Source organism: Macrotis lagotis, chromosome 2, assembly GCF_037893015.1.
Source record: "Macrotis lagotis isolate mMagLag1 chromosome 2, bilby.v1.9.chrom.fasta, whole genome shotgun sequence".
NCBI classification, from domain to species: domain Eukaryota; kingdom Metazoa; phylum Chordata; class Mammalia; order Peramelemorphia; family Peramelidae; genus Macrotis; species Macrotis lagotis.
In genome coordinates this window covers 213,324,816-213,346,655 of record NC_133659.1, presented here as the reverse complement: position 1 = coordinate 213,346,655, position 21,840 = coordinate 213,324,816, and the positions used below count along the sequence as shown (strand labels likewise).

Genomic DNA, 21,840 nt, shown 5'->3' with positions numbered 1-21,840 from the left:
CTATATATATATATATATAGTCAATATATATATATAGTCAATTTTTTGAATATATATATATATATATATATATATATATAGTTTCAAAAAATTTTATCTCTTTGTATTGTGTTCTTTTTAATCCTATAACCAAATTTTGTTGAAATTTTAGTTCAATCATTCCCTGAAAAAGAAAAAGAATGTCTTCTACATCATACTGAACAAGTAGTCATCTGGTATCTAAATACAACCAGTGAGGGGAAAACCTCTTAAGGCAATTTCCCACTTTTGATAGCACTAATTGTTATGAAGTATGTCCCTAGATTAAACATAAGATCTAGGTTTTTTCCTTTTCTTTTTTCTTTTTTAACAATTACTTCTTTTTGTACTCTGTTTTACCATATGAACAAATCTAGTTTCTCTTTCATATGATAACCTGTCATATTCTTGAGGTTGCCTATCATATCCCCCAGATTCTCTCTTCTTCAGGCTATACACCTCTGATTCTTTTAGGTGATTCTTTATGTCCTTGTCTCCAATCCTTTATTATCCCTTTCACACTCTTCTGGAAATGTACCATTTTGTCAATGTTTTTCTGAAAATATGGCACCTAGAACTGAACACAAAGCCCCAGAAATGGTCTAACTAGGGCACAATACAATAGAACTTATCACTACCCTCATTCAGAACAATATACTTCGAAGTAAAACTAGCTTTTTCATCTCTGATATCACAAACATGACCTGAATGAGTACATAGTTCTTTTATTAACTACTCTTTCCCCCTTTTTTTCATAGGAGTCACTATTAAGGCGAGCAATGGCTATGCTTGTCACAAACTAGTGCATTCCTATTCACTTTGACTAAGAAAGAATAACTACTTTGTTATTGATTCAATATACTTTTTACCTTGGCAATTAACCTGCCATACATAAGTTCCATTGCTTTGGAAATTTTATGGGTTAAATTTGTTCATAATTCAACTGGACTGTATTAGTGACATGTAAAAAAGAAGCATTTCTATGAAGCCAGGGGAAAACAGAAGTAATAATGAATAGACTAGTTAAGATATAGTGATCCCAGAGTCTTAAAATTTTTCCATAGCAAATATAATCTTAAGATCCCATTGCCAAACCCTAGTTGTTGCAGAAAATGTGGGTGGTGGATTGAAAGTGGACTCTAAAGGAAAGTAGATATATTTTGATTTATAATGACTGTAAATTTGAAGGGCAAACTTTTATGTCATAGGTATGGCATCTTCAAGGAAATTATATGTATTTTCTTTCCATTAACTCATGTCCACTGCTGATTTAAAACTTGATTTAAGAGTGGAATGGAAGAGGCAAGTCAACATTTGAAACCTATGTTTTCAATATTGTTTTTCAAGTTGGTTGTGTTTAGTCTTCTGCAGGTTCTGAAATCCTAGTCTAGTAAAAATGCAGATGGTTTTTTGATTTTAATGTGTTTAATTCTTCCCTTTAAGCTTGAAGAAGAATTCCAAAGAACGGCCAACATATGCAGAACTTATGGTGAGTATTGTTAGTAGTATAAACATGTCCAAACTAACATCTATTGAAGGTTGAATATAAATTAAAACTAAAAATATTATTGAAATAATGAATTCATCAAGACATGAATTGATCTTTTTAAATGAAGAGTTCATTCGACTTTGTTTTATTTTTTGGTCTCAGTACTATCTCATGAATCATCTTGACAAAGATTCTTTAATTTCCAATCCTGGCTACTTTTATGGGAAACTTATGGAGTGCTTTGAGATCTTTAATACACTCAGATTTAGAAAGTACTAAGGTCTTATATAACTATTGAAAAATGAATTTTAGACTAAAAAAACCCAGTTTCTTGAAAAAGTGGCATAAAAAATTCAGAATGGATGTGGATGTATTATTTTAGATGAAATATCAGCATTAGTCAATGTTGTTGAAAAAAACCTCCCTTTTTTAAAATTCCCGGATAAATATTTCTTTCTTTCTTGATTAGGAATATAACCCTTCTAGAATTCTACAAGCTAAAACAAGTTGAGTGAAAGAAACTTCATTAGAATCCTATTTAATGAGAATTTAGAATTTACTTTTCCCACTAACTATAAAATAATTTTCTTAGCAAATTCATAATGTTGGGGTGGCCAGGTGGTACAGTGGATAGAGCACCCGCCCTGGAGTCAGGAGGACCTGAGTTCAAATGCGGCCTCAGACACTTAACAATTACCTAGCTGTGTGGCCTTGGGCAAGCCACTTAACACCATTGCCTTGGAAAAAAAATTCATAATGTAAATAAAATCACAAAAAAAATGTTTAGCTTGCCCAAGAACACTGACTTTTTTTTTTTTTTTAGCATTTTAGGAGTACCTGCAGAATTATATTTTAATCACCAAGAAACAAGGATGACTCATTTGCAACATTTGACAGGCATTAGCTTTTGTTGCTTTATACATTTTATGATAATAGAAATACATTTCTTTAAAGTATATTCTGTATTTCAGAATGCTATATAATATAATGGTTTTTTCAGAATTTGTCTGTTAGGTTCTGTTATTTATATAAGATATAAAAAAAGTCACCTAATTTTTTTTGGTAATATCCAAGTTATTAAGAAAGAAATGAGATTTTTCATTTCCCCTTCTCACCACACTGAAATGACCACACATAGAATGCTAAAGACATTATCCATGGATAATGTTTAAACAAATTAAGAGTTAGCTTACTTGGTGGTGAAAAATGAGATGTAGATAATAATAATAATAATAATAATAATAATAGCTTATTTTTATATAGTACCTGCTTACCAAGTGGGCAGCAAGTTGGTACAGAGATTAGAGCTCTAGGCCTGGAGTCAGGAAGACTCCATGATTTCACTTCCAGCTTCAGACATTTAATGACTATGGGAACTTGGACAAGTCACTTAAACCTGTTTGCCTCAGTTTATCTTAGTTTATCTTGGCTAAAAAAAAAAACCAAACAGGGTCATGAAAAGTTGGACATGACTGAGACTACTGAGCAACAAAATCTTACAAAATACTTTCTTTGCGACAGTCCTGTAAGGTAAATAGTGAAAATATCATTATCCTCATTTTACAGATAGGAAAGTAAGTCTCAGAGAGCTTAATGTGACTAAAGTTGCATAGCTAGGAAATGGGTCAGCTGGGAATTGAACTTACTTAATCTCTTCATTCTAGATCCAGGAAAATGATGAGAAAGATGTTTGAGACTGGCAAAAAATCATGGAACACCTTTAAGTTTTTCTGGTTTAAGCTTGAGATTTAAATTCTGTCCAAAGATCCAACTATGCTGTATAACTGAATTGTATTTATTTTAGCTGGATGACCCCAAAAGAAAAGAAAGATGCATTTTTGGTAGCCTGTGATTGGAAAGTGTTAAATGGTCTTATTCTAGCCCTGAGTGACCTTAGCTTTTCGCTTTGAGTTCTTTCTTCATCTAATCATTTTCTCTTGGCCCCAATGGTAATCTTAGGCCTTTGTTTCTTCAGTGTTTTAGTCAATGGAGAATTTTTGTCATCTCTATTAATGATGTATCTCCCAATGCTTTGGAATTCTAAGAGCAGTTTTACACTGGGATTGAGTGTTGTGATATAGTTAAAGAAAAAGGATGATTCTTGAAAAAAAAAAACTTCATTCTCTTTGTGGCCTTCTTTTCTTATTCCATTTATGAACAGTTTGATTACTTGACTTGGGAGGTCTATTTTTCCTGTTTTAAGTAGTAAACAAAAATTTTGGTTCAACAAATATTTAAGTACCAAATAGGTGTGAGACCTTTACTTGAATTCAGTACTTATTAAAAATTAATTTTGATATTAGGAATGGGCCTTTGGGTGTTATTTTAGATTATGAAATGCAATTTGAATATGATTTTTCTTTGAAACCAGTTGTCAGACAGAAGGGTTCAGTTTACTCATTTATGTCTATGTGTATTTAAAGAGCAATTCATTTTCCTTCCAAGTGGCCTCTTATCATAAAGGTTCACTAGAGCACACTTGAGGAAAGATGTTTGATTCCAGCTTAATACCCACTGGCAGCTGTGTTCATTTCTATTAAGCTACCTTTCCAGAATATCTTAACACTGTGGTATTTTATGGCTGACATATTAATGTTGTGAGGTCTTGTGGTTTTTTTTCCCCTTATTCTTCTTATGGCTTTAGACTTTGTGGTACTGGAATGGACTTTTCTTTTAAGACCATAACTGCTCCCTGCTTTCCTGTGGAGTTGAGGTTTTTAATGGAAAATATGAGTCTGAACTCCCTGTCTCTGGCATTGGGAAAACAGATGCTGAGATACTATTGTTCAAGTTAGAAGACTAGATGGGGTAGGAAGGAAGAATCCCTTTTTAGATGAAATGGAGCACAAGCAGAAAGCACTATTAACAGTTTGCTATTTCCATCTGATATAAAGAAAATAGGGGTGCTGAGTTTTTTCCTTCTAGAAGACTTCAAATTTCTCTCTTCTTCACTTAGGTTGAACTTAGGAATTAACAAATAGGTCATACTCTCTATGACCCTTAAGATAAATTATCTACACTTTCAGACCATTAGTTGGCATGATTCAGTAGGATTGATCTCCAGTAGATGGTGGTCGATAATTATGAGTATTTTGGACTGGGTCTAACTCAGGACAATTAAATGATTCAGGTCTGGGGTAAGAATGCAATGCAATACTTGTGGATCATTAAATGCAATGAAAATAACTTTGTTAATCACAAAGGATAAAAAAGACATAATTCTCAAGGTTAAAAAGGATACTTATTCAAAATGACACTATTCCCCTCTGCCTCTGTACTTACTAGCAGGATCAGCATTAGGTCAGAAAACCATACCCACAGGATGGTAGGCATGCCACTAAAACATTTCAATCACCAATTCACCATAAGCTAGCTATTTTACACTTTTGGAGTTCAGGAAGTCAATCAATTTTTCAAGCTTTAGACTCAGACCAAACAAATCTCAAAGATGGCCTTCTTAAAAGAAAAACAGTCTATCATTAAAAAAACAGATGATGTTCTTATGGTACTCACCCCTTTGTTGTAAGGTCTCAAATTTTCTGTGTGACTTACCACTAAAATAGTCTTAAAAGGATTCAGAATTCATAAACAACAATGGCAGTACAACTTGATATAAATAATGAAACATTAAAACAATGCAATCTTCTAAAAAGAAAACTTCCTACATGAAGGTAATGTCAAGTATGGCTCAGTATAAGCCTAGTAGTAACACTAAGGAAGATTAGAGTTTTCATTGATGGCACTTCTAACATAATTACCAATCCCACAACAAGCACTTTAGCAAAGTATTTGAATGGTTGGTATTAAGTCTTTAACATATTATCTCTCCAGGAATTAAATTTATACTGGAACTTTTCTTATTGAATTTCTCACTGAAGCTCCTTGACTTTCCAGTTAAAACCTCCTTCTTCCTGGGAACTTCATCAGAGGGAGAGAGAGATGGTATTAAATTTGGAGTCCTTCAGAGGTCTCTTTCTTTGAGTTCAGATTAAATAGAGATTTCCCCCTCATCTCCATCCAGGGACTCAAGGTTACCACCAGGTAGCTAAAAGATCCATCTCCTACCAGGCAAATACTTGTCTGCTAAGGATTACAAAAAGATATTTCCTCTATATCATTAAAATTGTTGGCTGTTCATTTTTGTCTGACTCTTCATGATCCTGTGGATCATAGCATGCCAATACTGTCCATGGGACTTTAGAATTTAAATTTAGAATTTATAAGAAGGGAAAGATTCTAGAGTTTTTTGCAATTTCCTTCTTAAAGCAAAAAGAGGTTAGGTGGCTTACTCAGATTCACATAGCTAGTAATTATCTGAGGTCACATTTGAACTCATTTCTTCCTGAGTCCAAACTCACATCTCTAGAGGCTGATTATCTCTATGTTTCAAAAGTCATATTTGAAGTTCCTCAAGGAAGAGCATCATCATTTTCTATCCATCTAATGTGGCAGTGGGCACATTGTGTTTACAATTCTACTTATATTCTAAAGCTGCAACATTATTCTGATCAAAGTTGTTCTGCCTAGGCCTGATACAGGTGTCAGAGAAGACCCACAGCTAAAGGGTGATGACATTCAGGTGAGGCACTACTCAAAAGTCAGATTCTAATTGTACCTGAAGCAGCTAGATTATAGGGAATTGAATGTCCTTGTAAGGGAGCATAAATTCTGTCTACCAACTCACTTCCTTAAAAAGATTTCATTCTTTCCCTTACTGTCCTATATCAGAGAACCAAATAATTCATCTTTGTGTCTAGAAGTCTAAAGTACTCACCCCCCCCCCCCCCCCCCCCCGCCATTTCAGCCATCTAAGGCAAAGACAAAACACTAATGCTGTTATAAAGACATCTACACAAGGGGATTAAGACTTCCTTTAAGACCTCACTAGTGCTGATTCTCCATTAGAAAAGTCCATTGATGGTGCCTTTCATGCTTCAGAGACTAGGGAAACCAAATCCATAATTCAAGCCCAATTTTTCTGGGTCATCCAAATTTTAAGAATGACCTCTCTTTGCCATTAAAGGGAAACAGCCCAACCCACATGAAATTAGTGTTATACCTACCTCAACAGGTACTACAGTGATGAGTGCTGACAGTTCCTACTCTGTGTGTGTGTGTTTAGCATATGATTGGCAGAACTGGATGTGGATGCAGAGTTGTGGTGTGGCATCTTAATTTATAGATCATGCACAAAGGCTTTGGTGATGGTGGATAGAAGAAAGTTATGTTGTACAGCTGTTGGGTAGCATACAGCATAGATTGTTTAACTTATTGCAGTAGAACATCCCATATTCATGAGGATATACTCTCATGCTGTTATGGTAGATGTATTGTGTCCTGTGTATTGTGCGTTCTCCTAAAGGGTGGAGGAGAATCTCTTTCATCTTACTTCTAGCACCCCACCTCTCAATGTCTTAATTCCAAACTGAGAATTGTTATTATTATCCCACATTATTATCCTGAATACAAGAGAGAGAATCAGACTTTCCATTTTGATAGTGACTGTCCATGACTCTGACTTCCTCAGTTTGCCCCTCCCTTTGTGATTCCTACAGCATTTTTCTAGTCTGTGAATTAAAAAAAAAGGTAGGGAGCAAAACATCCTAGTTTGATTTGAGAAGAATGACTTTGAAGCAGTTTGTTGAATTTAATGCCCAGACCTCCTAATAAAAGATATGGCACTGACTGGAAGGTGGAGATTTGCTTCAAGAAACAACTTTCAGGGGCAGCTAGATGGCGCAGTGGCTAGAGCACCGGCCCTGGAGTCAGGAGGACCTGAGTTCAAATTTGACCTCCGTCACTTAATAATTACCTAGCTGTGTGGCCTTGGGCAAGCCACTTAACTCTATTTGCCTTGCAAAAACCTAAAAAACAAAAATCCCCACAACTTTCATTTACTCTCTCTCCTATTTTAAGTACTTTGAGAAAATCTCTTATGTCCAGGAATTATGGGGAACCCCCATCACCTAATAATAATAAAATGATTGTAAATAACTTGGTCAATGCAAATTGACATATAAGAGCTTTATAATCCAGAGGGTGGCGCTATATATATATATATATATAGTCCCTTTGGACTAATTTCAGGTGGCTTAGAGCCCAAGAACCAACCAGCCCTTCCCAGCTTCATAGAAGAATGACTTCTTTTGATGACTTATGGAGAATTCTAGGCTCAGAGCCAATTGTTAACACAGACTAATCTTATTCCCCTTTTGGTGTGCAGACTAACAACATGCAGACTGACTTTAGAAGAATGACTTGAAAGCAAAATTGTTGGGGGAACATTGGGGGGGAACCATCTACCTTTTCTGACTCTGACTTTTTGTTTCTGCTTTTTCTTTCACCTGATCTTTGTGCTGTTTCTAAAAAATTTCCTTGGGTTGGCTTTGGATTCCCCACAAGGTGACTCATTCTACCCTTTACTGTCAGGTTTAAAATAAGTATAATGGGGGGAAACCTCCCACCAGGCTACGTGAAAGCTGAAAACTCAAAACTCAAAAATAATGGAAACATGAAGTGACTCAGCTATGCCATGAAGCAAAACGATAACATTTTTAGCTCCTTTAAATTGTTATAAAAATAATACTAGCAGACACTCAGGATATAGGGTAATGGAGATCAGAAGTGTTTTTGATATACCTGAAGAATAATGGATTATGTTAAGAAACATTTCATTTGGAATGATATAGGAACATATTTATTTTACACAGAAATGCAATATTAATGCTTTAAAAACTAGTGCACTTACTAGGAACTTAACTGAGAAACCAGAGAATTGTAACATTCACATGCATGAAAAAGTCCTTAACTTTTCATCAGAACTATTATAAACTTTTATGTGATTGTTCTTGAGATGTTTTTCTAAGTTTTGTTCATTGGATATAAAATGCCTGAATATGTATTTTTTCCTTTTCAATCTCTGACCTTTAGAGTTGTTTTAATCTCAAAGATACTCATTTTATGGGTGCAATACTTTTCTTCCTGGAAGGAACAGCCTTTCTCAGTTGTGATCACAAATAATGACTATCGAGGAGATTTAACCCATTACTTTAGTATTATTTTAAAGTGGAAAGCTTTACCGGTTTCAAAGCATCCTTTAATAATTTATTAAATCAATTTTATGCCCTTACCCTGAGGAGATCTAAAGGGGAAAAAAAGGAAGAAGGAAATCTCTACTAAACACAGGCACTGTGCTAAGTGCTTAAAAATTATTCACACTTGAGTTCAAAACCAGTCCTGGGCAAGTCCCTTAACCTCTGCCTGTCTCAGTTTCTTTATCTATAAAAGTATGTGTGTGTATGTGAGAGTAATAATAGCATCTACCTTGGGGTGGCTAGGTGGCGCAGTGGATAGAGCACTGGCCTTGGAGTCAGGAGTACCTGGGTTCAAATCTGACCTCAGACACTTAATAATAATTACCTAGCTTTGTGGCCTTGGGCAAGTCCCTTGCAAAAACTAAAAAAAAAAAGCAAAAAAAATAATAGCATCTACCTCCTAGGACTGTTGTGAGTAGAAAATGAAATACTATTTGTAAAATGTTTGGAAATCTTAAAGCACTATACATATGTATATATATGTATATATATTTGATAACTATTATTATTATTAATGTCATTATTATTTACAAAGGTCTACTAAATTTTAGGTACTATTTAGTAAGGGCAGAAATCTTAATATAGTCCTAATGGGTTCACATAATCAACTTCCTATCCAAGTATATATTTTTGTTAACCTGTATATAAATGGCTAATACTGATACATTTATCTGTTTATAAATATATATATATATATATTTCTGTTTTCTCCCCAGCAACATCAGTTTTTCACTCTGCATGAATCCAAAGCAACAGATGCAGCATCTTTCGTAAAACTGATTCTTGGAGACTAAAAACCATTGGACTCAATCACTTGGCCCTCCTGTGGATTGGTGGGTTTAGGGGGTGAAGCTTCTCACTAAAGCATCAGTAGAAACTTGGTATTGAGATGATGCTTATTTTTTAATAATGTCTCTCAGAAGGTTGTTTGTTTGTTTTTTGTTTATTTTTTTCCAAAGGGGTCTTGGAATCCATAGTGTATAGAATGAACTGTTTAGTCAGATGAAATATAATAAGGCTCAGACTTTACAACTTTGAAAAGGTGATTAAATATTTAATGACATGTCACAAGACTCCTTAACCTTCTCAGCCTTTTCCTGTTTCTCTCCAAGGAGATACGTTTGTCTGGGTTAATAGGTGCTATGGTAGTTATGAAGTCCTATGTAGAATTATATTTTGTTCCTCCTTTTGTTTTTAATATTTATGTTTAAATGCTTGATTTGAATAGATTCTGTTTTATGTGAGGGAGACCTTGTGAAAGAGGAGGCTGTGATGTCAATATTTATAGGGCTTTGCAGGGGAAAGAGTTAAAGAACTTTTAGGCTCTAAAAGGAAAAATTTAATGTGCATCTTTAAGAATTTCAATCTTTTATTCCCAAGAGCCTATTCCAACTGCTGCTGCTACTGCTGCCATCATCCCAAACACCTTATCTAATATTGGGAATTCATTAGTTTTTGTGATGTGGTAAAATATCCCAGTACTACTTTGTCTGACTTTGGAAGAAGTAAATTCACTTCATCATGGCTCAAAGTAGAGACACAGCTTGCTTCTCATGGCATTTATGACACTTTTAACTTGATTGTGATATATACCTACCCCCTCCCCCCCTACAAAAGGAGGGCATTTATGTACATGTGTGTGTGTGTGTGTGTGTGTGTGTGTGTGTGTGTGTGTATTTGTTTTTGGTAGACTGTGAGCTGCCAAGAGTCTTCTATTTATATTATTCTATGTTCAGTAAGGATGATTACTTAGTAGTGTCTTGGGAGCTGGGGGACAGATGTTATCTATCTTAACCAATCAGGGAACTGGTGCCTTCTGGTTCTATCTGTTCTAAAGTATATATGCCACAAATTTCTTTATTTTTGTGGCTAATGGAGTGTTTGCTATTCTTCTCAACCCTCATTAATTATTTATCTTCTTAGAGGAGGGACTCTTTGAGAAAAAAAAATTTAGGAGTGGCATTTGGATAAGATGAGGAAAATCAGGGAGAGAAGTTAGTATCCTCCTGCTGACTCCAAGTTTCCACAGGTTTCAAACAGGATGAAGCCTCCCACTGACAAGGAAGCTAGTTTCATTGCAACTCTCAGGAGGGCACACAGTCTGATTAACAAGTCTAATTCTTTCTTGTGGTTGCCTCTGGATCCAGGTCCTATGATGATGGACTCTGAGTAGTCATAAGACCAAGGAGTGCCAAGGGTTCCAGGTAAACTTCAGATCTGCTATAAGATGGGAATTCCAATTGGTCTAAGACATAAATCTCACTCAAAGCATTCTCCTAAAATCTGTTGACATATGGGGTTTTAATAAGAAGGGTTGATCACAATTTCTTTTAATGCTGTTCACCACTTAGGCACTAAGAGGCAATGATTTGCTCCACTATACATTTGAAAATGGAAGTACAACCAAGTCTTTTTTTGTTGTTGTAGCTGTTGTTTCTTTGGTTTCTTTCATTGTTGCCTTCTATGTGTGGTAGTATTTGATACATGCAAATGCCATATTTTTTGGTATCTACTTCATGTGAAAGAAGATCTGTCTCTGATTACTCTTATTGCATCTATACTGAAACTGTCACCAATATACTTGTCCAGCTTTGGAAAAGGAGCATTGGGTCAATGAATTTATAAACATATTCTCTTCACCTCCCTCTGTATCCCCAAATTGAGAAGTTATTTTTGTGATACCCTTAGAAGATATAGGGAGAAAAAAGTCAAATTATTACTAAATACCAAGCTCTGCATGTTTTCATTTAGACAGAGGTCTGTTTATTCTGTTTAATTTAAAAACAAAGCTATTAGTCTTTAGGACTTTGAATAGCCTTAAATGATTCTGCAAAGAGGGGCAAATATCTTCTTATAAAAGAGGAGCCTGAAGCATATGGTCAGAAAAAATTCTTATCTATATTTATTATAGCTTGTACTGTTTGTACCTTATGATAATATGAACTATTGGGGAAAAAAGAGGGCATTCCTGGGAAACAGTTTTGATTTCATCTTTAGGTAGAGTGTGAAGATTTTCTTTTTTCAAAACAAACAAAAAAATCTACCCAGGGTTATCCAGAAAAGTCCTGAATCAGTTCTGAATCTCTACAGTTCTGGCTTTCTACATATATCTTATATATGTATATATACATATATATATGATATATGTATATAGTTTTATATATATATATATACACATATAAGAAGACACACACACACACACACACACACACACATATATATATATATATATATATATATATAAAGTCGTATATGTATAATTCACACATGTACCTACGTGCATGTTGTGTGAAATATAGATTTAGAGTCCCTTATATATAAGCCCTTGATTTATGAATAACCCATCCATACAAATGGGCTGCAGGGGAACACATGCATGGAGGCTGTGCCCCTATAAGAAAACAACATCTCTTATCACAGAATTTAGGACACTTGGGAATGATTGACATATGAGAGGTACCTTCAACAAATATTGAATCACAGAAACCTAAATTTATTTGGAAGGTATCTCAACGATCATGAGTCTTTCCCATTTCTGACCTAAAATCCTCTCTACACTGCATGTAGTAAATGGTTATACCATCTTTGCCTGAAGATATACAGTGAAGGAGAGTTAACTACCTCATGAAATGGCCTGTTCTACTTTTGGATAGCTCTAATTGTAATGGAGATTTGCCTTATGCTAATCCTACATTTGCCTATTTCAAACTTCTTCCCATTGCTCCTAAGTCTTCCTTTTAGGACCAGGCAGACCAAGGCTATTTACTCTTCTATATGATGACCTTTTTGTTACTTACAACTATTGTTTTAAGTAAACAGTTATTGTTTCTCCCTAAGTATTTTTTCCTTCCATCTAAGCATTCTTAGTTCATTTGGTTGAAGTTTATATGGCATAGTCTTGAAACCCTTCACCATTCTGATTGTCTTTTGTAAATACTTTAGATTATCACCAGCCTTCCTAAAATGTGTCATTCAGAACTAGATGTGTTCTGATAAAGGCAGAACATGGCAGTACTATCATCTCACTTGCCCTAGATACCATGATTCTCTTAATGTAATCTTAGCTATATATCCTATTCTATTGAAGTTATAATCAACTAAGCCTCCCTTTAGTCTTTTTCTAACAGTGGTCTAGCCATGCCTCCCTATCTTTGCTTGTAATATTGTTTTTTTTAGCTCGTTTGACTTTATTTTTATTTCGATTAAATAGCTTATTATTTAGTTCAACCAGTGTTCTAACTTGTCAAGAGCTTTTAAAGTCTTGACTCTGTCCTAAAATGTATTGGTTATATTTCTTTTACTTTATGTCATCTACAAATTTGATATTCTTTCTAGACCTTTGTCAGGTTATTGGTAAAACTGTTAAGCTACCTTGGGCATAAACATAGATAGATACCTTTGGACAATTCATTTGTCCCTTTTTGCAAATGGAAATCAAACCATTAATGACTTAGTCCTAGCTATTTAAGCACACAGAATCAAGGTAAATATAATAGAATCTAGCCCTAGATTATATTACTCTATCTTTGCCACAAGAAGAGCATATGGTACTTTGTCAAATACTTTCAGTGAACCAGCCAGTGAACATTTATTAAGTATCAGTTAGGTGCTGGGGTTGTAAAAAGGGACAAAATATAGCCCCTCAATGAATTTATGATCTAATGGAGGAGACTGGGCAAACCCCGTCTAGAGCATTCCTGAATCTATCAGTGTGGTAATCCTGTTAAAAGAGGAAATGAGTCTTTCATGACTTGTTCTTGATTAGAACATTATGCCTACCTCCTTTTAAAAATTTGCATCCCTTTATTAATGCTTTCTAGCATCTTGCCAGGAATGAAAGTCTGCTCACCTCACAATTATTTATAGATTCAGTTGTCTTCCCTTTTATCAAAATCAATACCCTTTATGCCTTCTTTAGGTCCCTGACCTTTGAATGATCACTACAAGTGGTTTGGCAATTACATCTTCTAGTTGAATGAATAAATGAAGCAAACAATAGAATCTTATTAAGTACTTACTGTATATGAAACACTGTGCTGAAGCATGAGGTATACAAACATAGATATGTGTGTGTATATATATGTATCAGACAGTCCCTAGGATGTTTTTCATTGGATATCATCTCATTTTTCTTGGGAATCAACTTCCTACTATTACTTTTGGTTCTGCCCTTTCTAATCCAAAGCACATTTTCTTTGACAAAGACAACAAAAGCAGAATGATGGAGGAAGTCTACTTTTTCTCCATAATTGTTATTACTATTTATTCTCCTCGAGAAGCAAACTGGTTCCTCTTTTATCCTCAAGATAGCTATCCTACTCCTTTAAAAAATATTTTTAGCTTTTAAGATGCCATTTCTAATTCAGATGCATAGAATTAAAAAGTGATTAACAGTTAAAAGTATTTACCCCATCCTTCATCTAACCTAGGAGTGTTGGATACTGCTGCCATTGGGAAGCCATGTTCTAGCATCTTAATTTAAAACTGTATTTTCTCTAAGAAACAATGTTATAAGTAATGGTTAGGTGTAGTTGAAAAGTACTATGCTTCTATCATGTTATTTGCTAAATAGGCAATTGTAGGCTAGCCTGGAAAACTAATCACCATGAATTAAATTGTTTTCATGGGGAAATGTGCTTCATATTTCAAGCCATTCATTTATAGATGAATTTGGATCACAATCTGCTCATAAGTTGGGGACTGTTTGTAAGATATATACACTCTTTACATATACATGCATACACAATAATAGCAATTTCTTGACATAGATAATTTAACCTTAAACTCATATGTGTTGTACAAGTACCCTCCCTCACCCCAATTAAATACATGTGTATGTATGACATACACATATCTGCCCAATTATCAGCTCACAGATTCCAAAATCAAAGGAAAATGTGCATACCAGAAAAAGGCTCTGTATTCTCCAAGTTAATTTGTTAGTATCTTATGTCTAGGTAAAATGAGATACAGCTCTATTGCATTTGATTCATGTTGTTATTTATTGTAAACTGGCTGATTTTTTTTTAAATGAAGATTCCTGAACTTGATATTCAGATAAGAGGTTCCCTTCAAACTTTTATTTTTGAGAGGTTATATATTTGTTTACAATGATACTGCTATTGTTAAAAAATATTTTGGGATTTTCTTACAGAAAAGCCTTCAGGGCTACAGAAGAAAAGCAATATTAATCATTTTTTAATCAACTTATTTCTGAATAATAATGAAATTTGATTTGATCATCTATTTTATTTGTAGAACTTGGTTCTAAATGACTTTTGATTTTTTTCTGGGACTTTATGTTCAAAGAAGAGTAATTTACCATTATTGAGGTTTTTCAAACCAATGATTGTAGATTCTGAAGGAAATTATTCAAAAAAGGAACTTAATGAATGATATGAACTAGAACATCAGCATCATTGGATTGTGACTGATCTTTGGAAGAGACAATACTCATTTAGATATAGATTTACTAGTATTTTTGCTTAAAATGATTTATAACACTGGGTCACATATCAATTCTACATTTTTCAATTCAACAAATATTGAATGTCCACTTTTGTACAGAGCACTAAACACAATACTTTAAATTTATATAGGGGGCAGCTAGGTGGTGCAGTAGATAGAGCACCAGCCCTGGAGTCTGGAGGACTTGGGTTTGAATTTGGCCTCAGACAATAATTACCTAGCGGTGTGACCTTGGGCAAGTCACTTAACCCCACTGCTTTGCAAAAAAAATACACCCTTTCAAATTTTATATAGCACATTGCAGTTTTCAGAATGCTTCTGAGGTAGACAGATGAATGATAGTAGCTTTATTTTACAGATGAGTATGTAAGTTCAGTGATTTGCCCAACATTATAGAAGCTAATAAAAAGTAGTGGGACCCTGGATTCAAACTTCACAGATGATATTTTGCAAAATAGTAACATTATGAATTGAAGTTCATTAGAAACAGCATGAAGTAGTGGGTAGACAGCTAATCTTGAAGACAGAAAAACCTGAGTTCTGTCACAAAGTAGCTATGTGACCTTGGGCAAATCACTTAAACTCCCTATTCTCTTAACAATTTTTTTTAGACTCCATGCTAGAGGAGTTTCTTCATCCCAGAGTTCTCTATTAGTAGTTCTCAAACTGAGAACTCTTCAAAAACTTTTGTTTATTAATGCATCTTAGTATTATGAAAATAATTTTTGCCTTTTATGACCCTCCAGGTTTCTCCAGGGATTCTGGCTCATACTTTGAGAACTGCTACTTTACACCAGAGAAATTACAACTCCAGGATTTATTCCTCTCAGATTGATTGCACATTGATAAATCTTTATATGCCTTTAGATAATTTTTTTGAGGGATGATCTTGGTTAAACTGTGTTTGTCTTTTTAACTATTTCCTGATCTCACAACTTATATCCAAACTACTTCTGATCAAGACAGGAAGCTTTAATTAAAGAATTTCCCCCAATTAAAGGGTATTAAATTAAAAGGGTAATGGTTATATAATGAACTAGCAGTTTGTTTTCTTTGATGAAGTGTGTGTTTGTGTATAAAAAGGTACACACGTAGAGAGACTTTTTTCTCTGTCTAGGCTTTTACCTGAATTTTTAGAACTTACAGAGGGCTGTTCCAAAACCTTTAGAATCATTAGTTTTGATTTGAGCTAAGTAGAATAAACAGATGTCTGTCTTCAAGTGAATGTTAATTTAGTTGTCTTTTTTATTCCAAAATGATCAAAGAAAAGTTTGAAACCAGCATATCTTGCATTCTAATGGTTTCTTTGTTTTGTCCTTTTTAGCTCAGGTTAGATATCTTGAAATTTCTGATAATCATGTTCCTCTTTCAAAGTAAGTTGGCGCTGAAGCTGTTTTTGTCTCCCTAATGATTCACTAAACCCTGGCTGGATTCTATGGGTTGTTTTCAGCGCACAGACAATGCTATGCATATTTAACTGCACATGTATGGATTTGAATCTGGTTTCTGTTTCTACTTGCTGAGAATTCGGTAGACTTTGATCCTAGGTTGAGTTTTTTTCCTTTTGGTATTGGCAGTCTAATTTATGAAAGAGGTTAGAAGATGCCCTGATTAACTAGCCTTCATAACAATAATGTATCTTGAAGAGACCACTGTATTGATTTTCTTTGGGTAAAGATGTATCAGGCACCTCCCGAATTTTTTGACCGAGATCCAAATCTAACATCTTATATCATGTATCAACTGAATTATATTTCCCAGAGGGGATCAGCAACAGTTTTATTATGGATGAAAATTCTCCTTTCTGCATTCTTAAATTAATTTTAAAGGCCCTAAAGAACCATTTTTATTCCCCCTTTTCTTGCTTCCTTTGTGAATGTATGTTTGTATGTGTGTGTGTGTTTTCTTTTTCTTTTTCTCACAGAGCCTGAACTGTTCTGATTGATTGTCTTCAGCTGCAGCTGAAGGCCAGCCAGCCAGTTTATAGACCTAGTTCCAGCATCAATTCTCGCTTTGAAAAACATGACATTTAAAACCAGTCTTTGGTTTTCCTACATATGGATCTGATGGTTTTGTTAAAGATTGTTTTTGTGTCTTTTCTCCTGGAATACATGCCTCACTTGGACACCACATCCCTTTGACCTCAGAACACCTTTATTTAGGTGCCATGGCAACTGTTGGGATAGATTTATATGATACAGTTAAGAACAGTATAAATGGAGGGTATTAACATCATCGGCTGTATTCCAATAGAATACTAATGTTTGTGTTGTTTGCAGTTAGTAACCCTAAAAACTGAATTCTTTGTGGTTTGAAATTCCATATTGCTTCACTCTTTGTTTTCTTTCCTTGACTCTTGCCGTTTGTCTTTTTAATTGAGGTCGCAACCTCCTTTACTACTTGTCAATATTGTGTTACCAGATGTTGTGGTCTAGAAAATAAAACAACCCACAGGTCACAGAATCAAAGGAAGTGGGGTGCACACCATAAAGGAGATCCTGATTTCTCCAAATGCACTTGATTTAGTAGCACAGTAATATAGCCACAAAGGAGGATGATTTTTTTTTCATATTTTAAAACAACACTAAAAAAAAAGTCTTTTCTGACAGAAATGGTACATTAGCCTTGCTAAAAGAATGGACTCAGAGTATATAATAAAACATCTTATCTTGGATCTTGAATTGCATAGGATTATAATCTACCATATCCAAGTCCTAATTTCTGAGTTAAATTCTCATAGCTTTATAATGCTCATTGGACTTTGGAAGTCATATCAGGGTATCCCTAGAACTCTTCAGAACCAGTGGGACAAAATTAGCAAGATGAATGAAAATTCTGTAGTACTCATTAGTTTGCCTTATCTAATGCTTTGATGGTTATGTGAATCTTCCATTTTTGCTTGGTGGGCAGATTGTAAGGTGATGGACTTAAAGTCACCTTTGGTTCTTCTATCTCCAAATGGAGATGTTATTTTCTATAATTCTTTTCTAGTTCTACAGCTTTATATATTGAAATGGAAAAATGCCAGAACCAAACCTAGCAGAAGAAAATATTCCAAATTGGATAGAAAAGATTTTACCCTTGGGACTCCAAGGCAAATCAGAGTACAATTTAATTTGTAGTATGGGATACTTTATAGAAGATGAATCTATAATTACAGTCTATCCTCAGGTATAATAATAATATTTAACTAATTTCTCAATTCATAAGATTCTGTTTTTATGATTATTTAATTCATTAGTTCTTGAGGCAAATGAATTCCATGAAATTAGAAAGAATTGAACTTGACATTTCCATCATATTTTCCTTTTATTTTTTTCAGGTAAGTAGTCAAGTTGCCAAGAAATGAATAGTCCCTAAGGGAAAAAAGTACTTCAGTTTAAGTTGCACAGACAATTCTGTTCTCCCTTTCTATGCAGTAACTTATTTTATCTCAGAAATACAATATCTTTCTTTTTGGTCAAAAGTTCACTGCCTCTTTCATTTAAAAAATTATACCAAAAAAACCCCAGCAACTAGTAAAGGAGTTAGCCAAAGCAAAGGGCATATGGAAAATTAGACAATCTACCATTTTGTGTGTGGTTCTGACCCATTTCCCTTACTGTGTGAACTTGTGGGCATTTGGAAAGCTACCACAACCTCAAAAATGGAAAATAGATGTGATGGGAAAAATCTTCTGACTTTTATCCTTAATCTACTTGAGGAGGTACTTAGGGAAGTACAGTACAAGGCAATTTTGTGTAAAGTTGATTCTTCTCTACTGAACTTTGTTCTTTCACTGTGGGAGAAGATGTGGCATTGGAGAGTTGTCCAGACATGCTGCTCCCCTCATTTTGGAGGGTTCCCAGATATTCTTTCTTTTTGCTCCCTCTGCTCTCTTTTGTATGTTTTAGCAAACATATCCCTCTAATAACTGCTTACTAGGTACAATTGCTCTTGCTTATTCCCTTTCCCTCTTTTCCTAGAGCAATAGAATAGCTGTTTAGTAAAAACTGTGTTCTTTTTATATCTTTTAATAATTTTGTTCCTGAAATATGAAGCAAAAATAAATTGCATATTTAAATATGTTATTTGGCAGCCTCTTTAAAGGTGAACCTTTTAGTTTATTGACTTGGGATATATCTAAAAAACTACACAGAATAAAAAAAATCCCCCCCAAAATAACAAAAACCCAACCCTTTTCTTGTCCCAGGAAAATAAATCTTAAATTCCAGAGCTACCAAGATACAGTTATTCTCATGGGGAAAATATTAACATATTACACACTGTGTTTTTATGCATTTTCACCAGAGAGATGTATTTTTCTATATGTAAATATATTTTTGAGAATTGTTTATAGGCACACAGTGGCAGTTCTGATGTGGTATTTAGAAATTACATTTTGGATTGGATTTGAGTTTCCAGGTCTTAATCTAGAAACCATCATTTCAACCCCCCCCCCCTTACCACCTCATTTTTTTTCCAGAAAGAATTCTCATGGAAATAAGAACCACTTTTTCCTTTCTTTTTTTCCCTAAGGGGAGGCTGGAAGACTAAACTGAAGCATGATAGTCAGGTTATGGGCTTTGTGGGCTTAGATTTATTTTACAAAAAATCAAATCACCTCTTCTTCCTTTTCCATTCTTCTATACCTTCCTTCCCGCTCCTCCCCTCCTCTTTTCTTTCCTTCCCTACCTTCCCACTTTTTTTTTGAGAGGAAGTACAAAGTGTGTATTAATATATTCTTAAGATTCTTGTCCCTCAGCTGGTAAGAACTTGCAATTATAAGCGACTTCATATTCCTCTGAATTTGGCATTTAAAAAACACTGTTTAGCTCTTTGTCTCTGAGATTTTACAATTGAATTTTTGATATTTGAATTATATTTTATTTACTGAACAAGTGGCAGCATTAAAGAATACTTTTATCTTATTTAATGTTTTACCAGGGAATTATCTTGATTCCTTCTGAGGCTTTCAGTTTTACTTTTAGGGAGGGATTGTACTGTCAGGTGAATTGTACTGAAGAGTTATAAAAGGAGTTGAAAGGTCCAAGAGCTACTTTGAGTCTCAGGGCAAGGTTATAGATCTACTTTCTCTGTGATTCCAGTTCTTACATACTTGAACCATATCAGTAACAACCTTGCTTATTTTCCCTCAGGTTGTGCATTATTATTTTGAGAATTTGCTATAGTATATAGGAGTGAAAGATTGCTGTGACACTATGGGTAATTCATTTAACATCATATTTCCTTGTACAACTCTTTGAGGATTCAAATTGCAAGTTGTCATTTGATCTATATTGATGGGGAGGAGTTTCTACATTTGTAAAATCATAGGCCTATTACTCCTGCTCCCTCTCCCCTAAACAAACAAAAACAAACTTTTGCACCCTGTCTCAGATTCAGACAATTGATTGAGGATGATCTGGTTTCTTAACAGAAATAAACAGAATCAGTCCTTTTAAAACTTCAAAGATGAAAATTGTGGCTTTGGGTTCACATTGTTCTGGATGGTTTTTTTATCTTTCTAAATCAAGAATTCTTAGGCTTTTCCTGGTATCATTTACCACTTTGATAATCTAGTGAATCTATGAATCCCTTCTTAGAATAATGATTTTTTAAAAATCACAGTCAAAAGAAATGCTAAATTTCAATTAGAGATCATTGAAAATAAAGATGCATTTTTTATACTTTTATTACCCCTAAATTTCCTTCTATTGCTTATGATTTTCTCTTGTGATTAGGTGGAAAGTAATGGAGTCATGTCATTACTTAATAGCATTAAGCTTAAGGTTATTGTTTGGTTACATGACTTTGAGTGAATCACTTGATATCTCTGGACCTCAATTTTCTTATCTATAAATGAGGGGGTTAGCCTAGAATGACTCTCAAAGTCCCTTCCATCTTTACATTCGTTATCCTAGAAGTAATCACAGGTTTGACCTGTAAGAGTTTATAAAGTGAAGTATGAACTGAACATCTAAAGTTGAACCACGAGGTGTTTTGTTTGGGACTCTGAGGGAAAGTGGAATCAACCAGTAGTATTTAAAGTAGAAATGCTTCAGAAAAGGAAACTGCTGAAAGAAGTTTGTAGGCTGGAACATTGCCTAATTGATTTATGAAGATACCCTTCCAAATTTTCCCAAGTGAACAGAGACATAGAAAGTCCAGGCTTTGGATTTGCTTGGTATTACTAATATGAATAATATGTCATAAAGTAGAGACAGCCATCAGTTTAAAATGTTTTATTCTCTTATCTCTATTATCCCTTCCTCCCTCCCTTCCTTTCTTCCCTCTCTCCCTCCCTCTGTCCCTTCCTCCTTCTCTCTCTCCCTCCCTCCTCCTTCCTCCCTCCCTCCCTCCCTTCTTTCCTTCCTTCCTTCCTTCCTTCCTTCCTTCCTTCCTTCCTTCCTTCCTTCCTTCCTTCCTTCCTTCATCAGATTGTAAGCTACTGCCTAAAGATCAGGATACAAAGGAAACAGATATGGTCCCTTACCAGCCTGAGAAATCTAATAATTCCTATGACAGTATTAATGGAAGGAAGGTTGGAGATGGTTGGGATTGCTGGTTAAAAAATAAGGAGTTTTATTTTCCACATTTTTAAAAGAATAAACTTTATAAGCATGAGTGATTTGGAGAAATATATACTAAGAAACTATAAATGTATATGTGCTGGACACAGGTGCCTAAATGCAATCTTACTTGGAATGGAATGTCAATAAGAGTAGATTTTTTTCAGGATTGGTACTGGAAATAGGCTTGTTTTACCCTTTCAGGAGCTATGAATGACGA

General features: G+C 34.5%; 1 protein-coding gene across 1 annotated transcript in view; it reads left to right on the top strand.

The window, feature by feature from the left end:
- Nucleotides 1-21,840, top strand: part of MAP2K6 (mitogen-activated protein kinase kinase 6) — a 160,399-nt gene that overhangs the window by 117,278 nt on the left and 21,281 nt on the right. The window contains exons 11-12 of the mRNA XM_074224695.1: nucleotides 1,462-1,507; nucleotides 9,318-21,840. The exon at nucleotides 9,318-21,840 is cut by the window's right edge and continues 21,281 nt beyond it. Of these exons, the coding sequence (XP_074080796.1) occupies nucleotides 1,462-1,507; nucleotides 9,318-9,395 (124 nt within the window). The 3' untranslated portion in view covers nucleotides 9,396-21,840. The remainder of the gene's footprint in view (nucleotides 1-1,461; nucleotides 1,508-9,317) is intronic.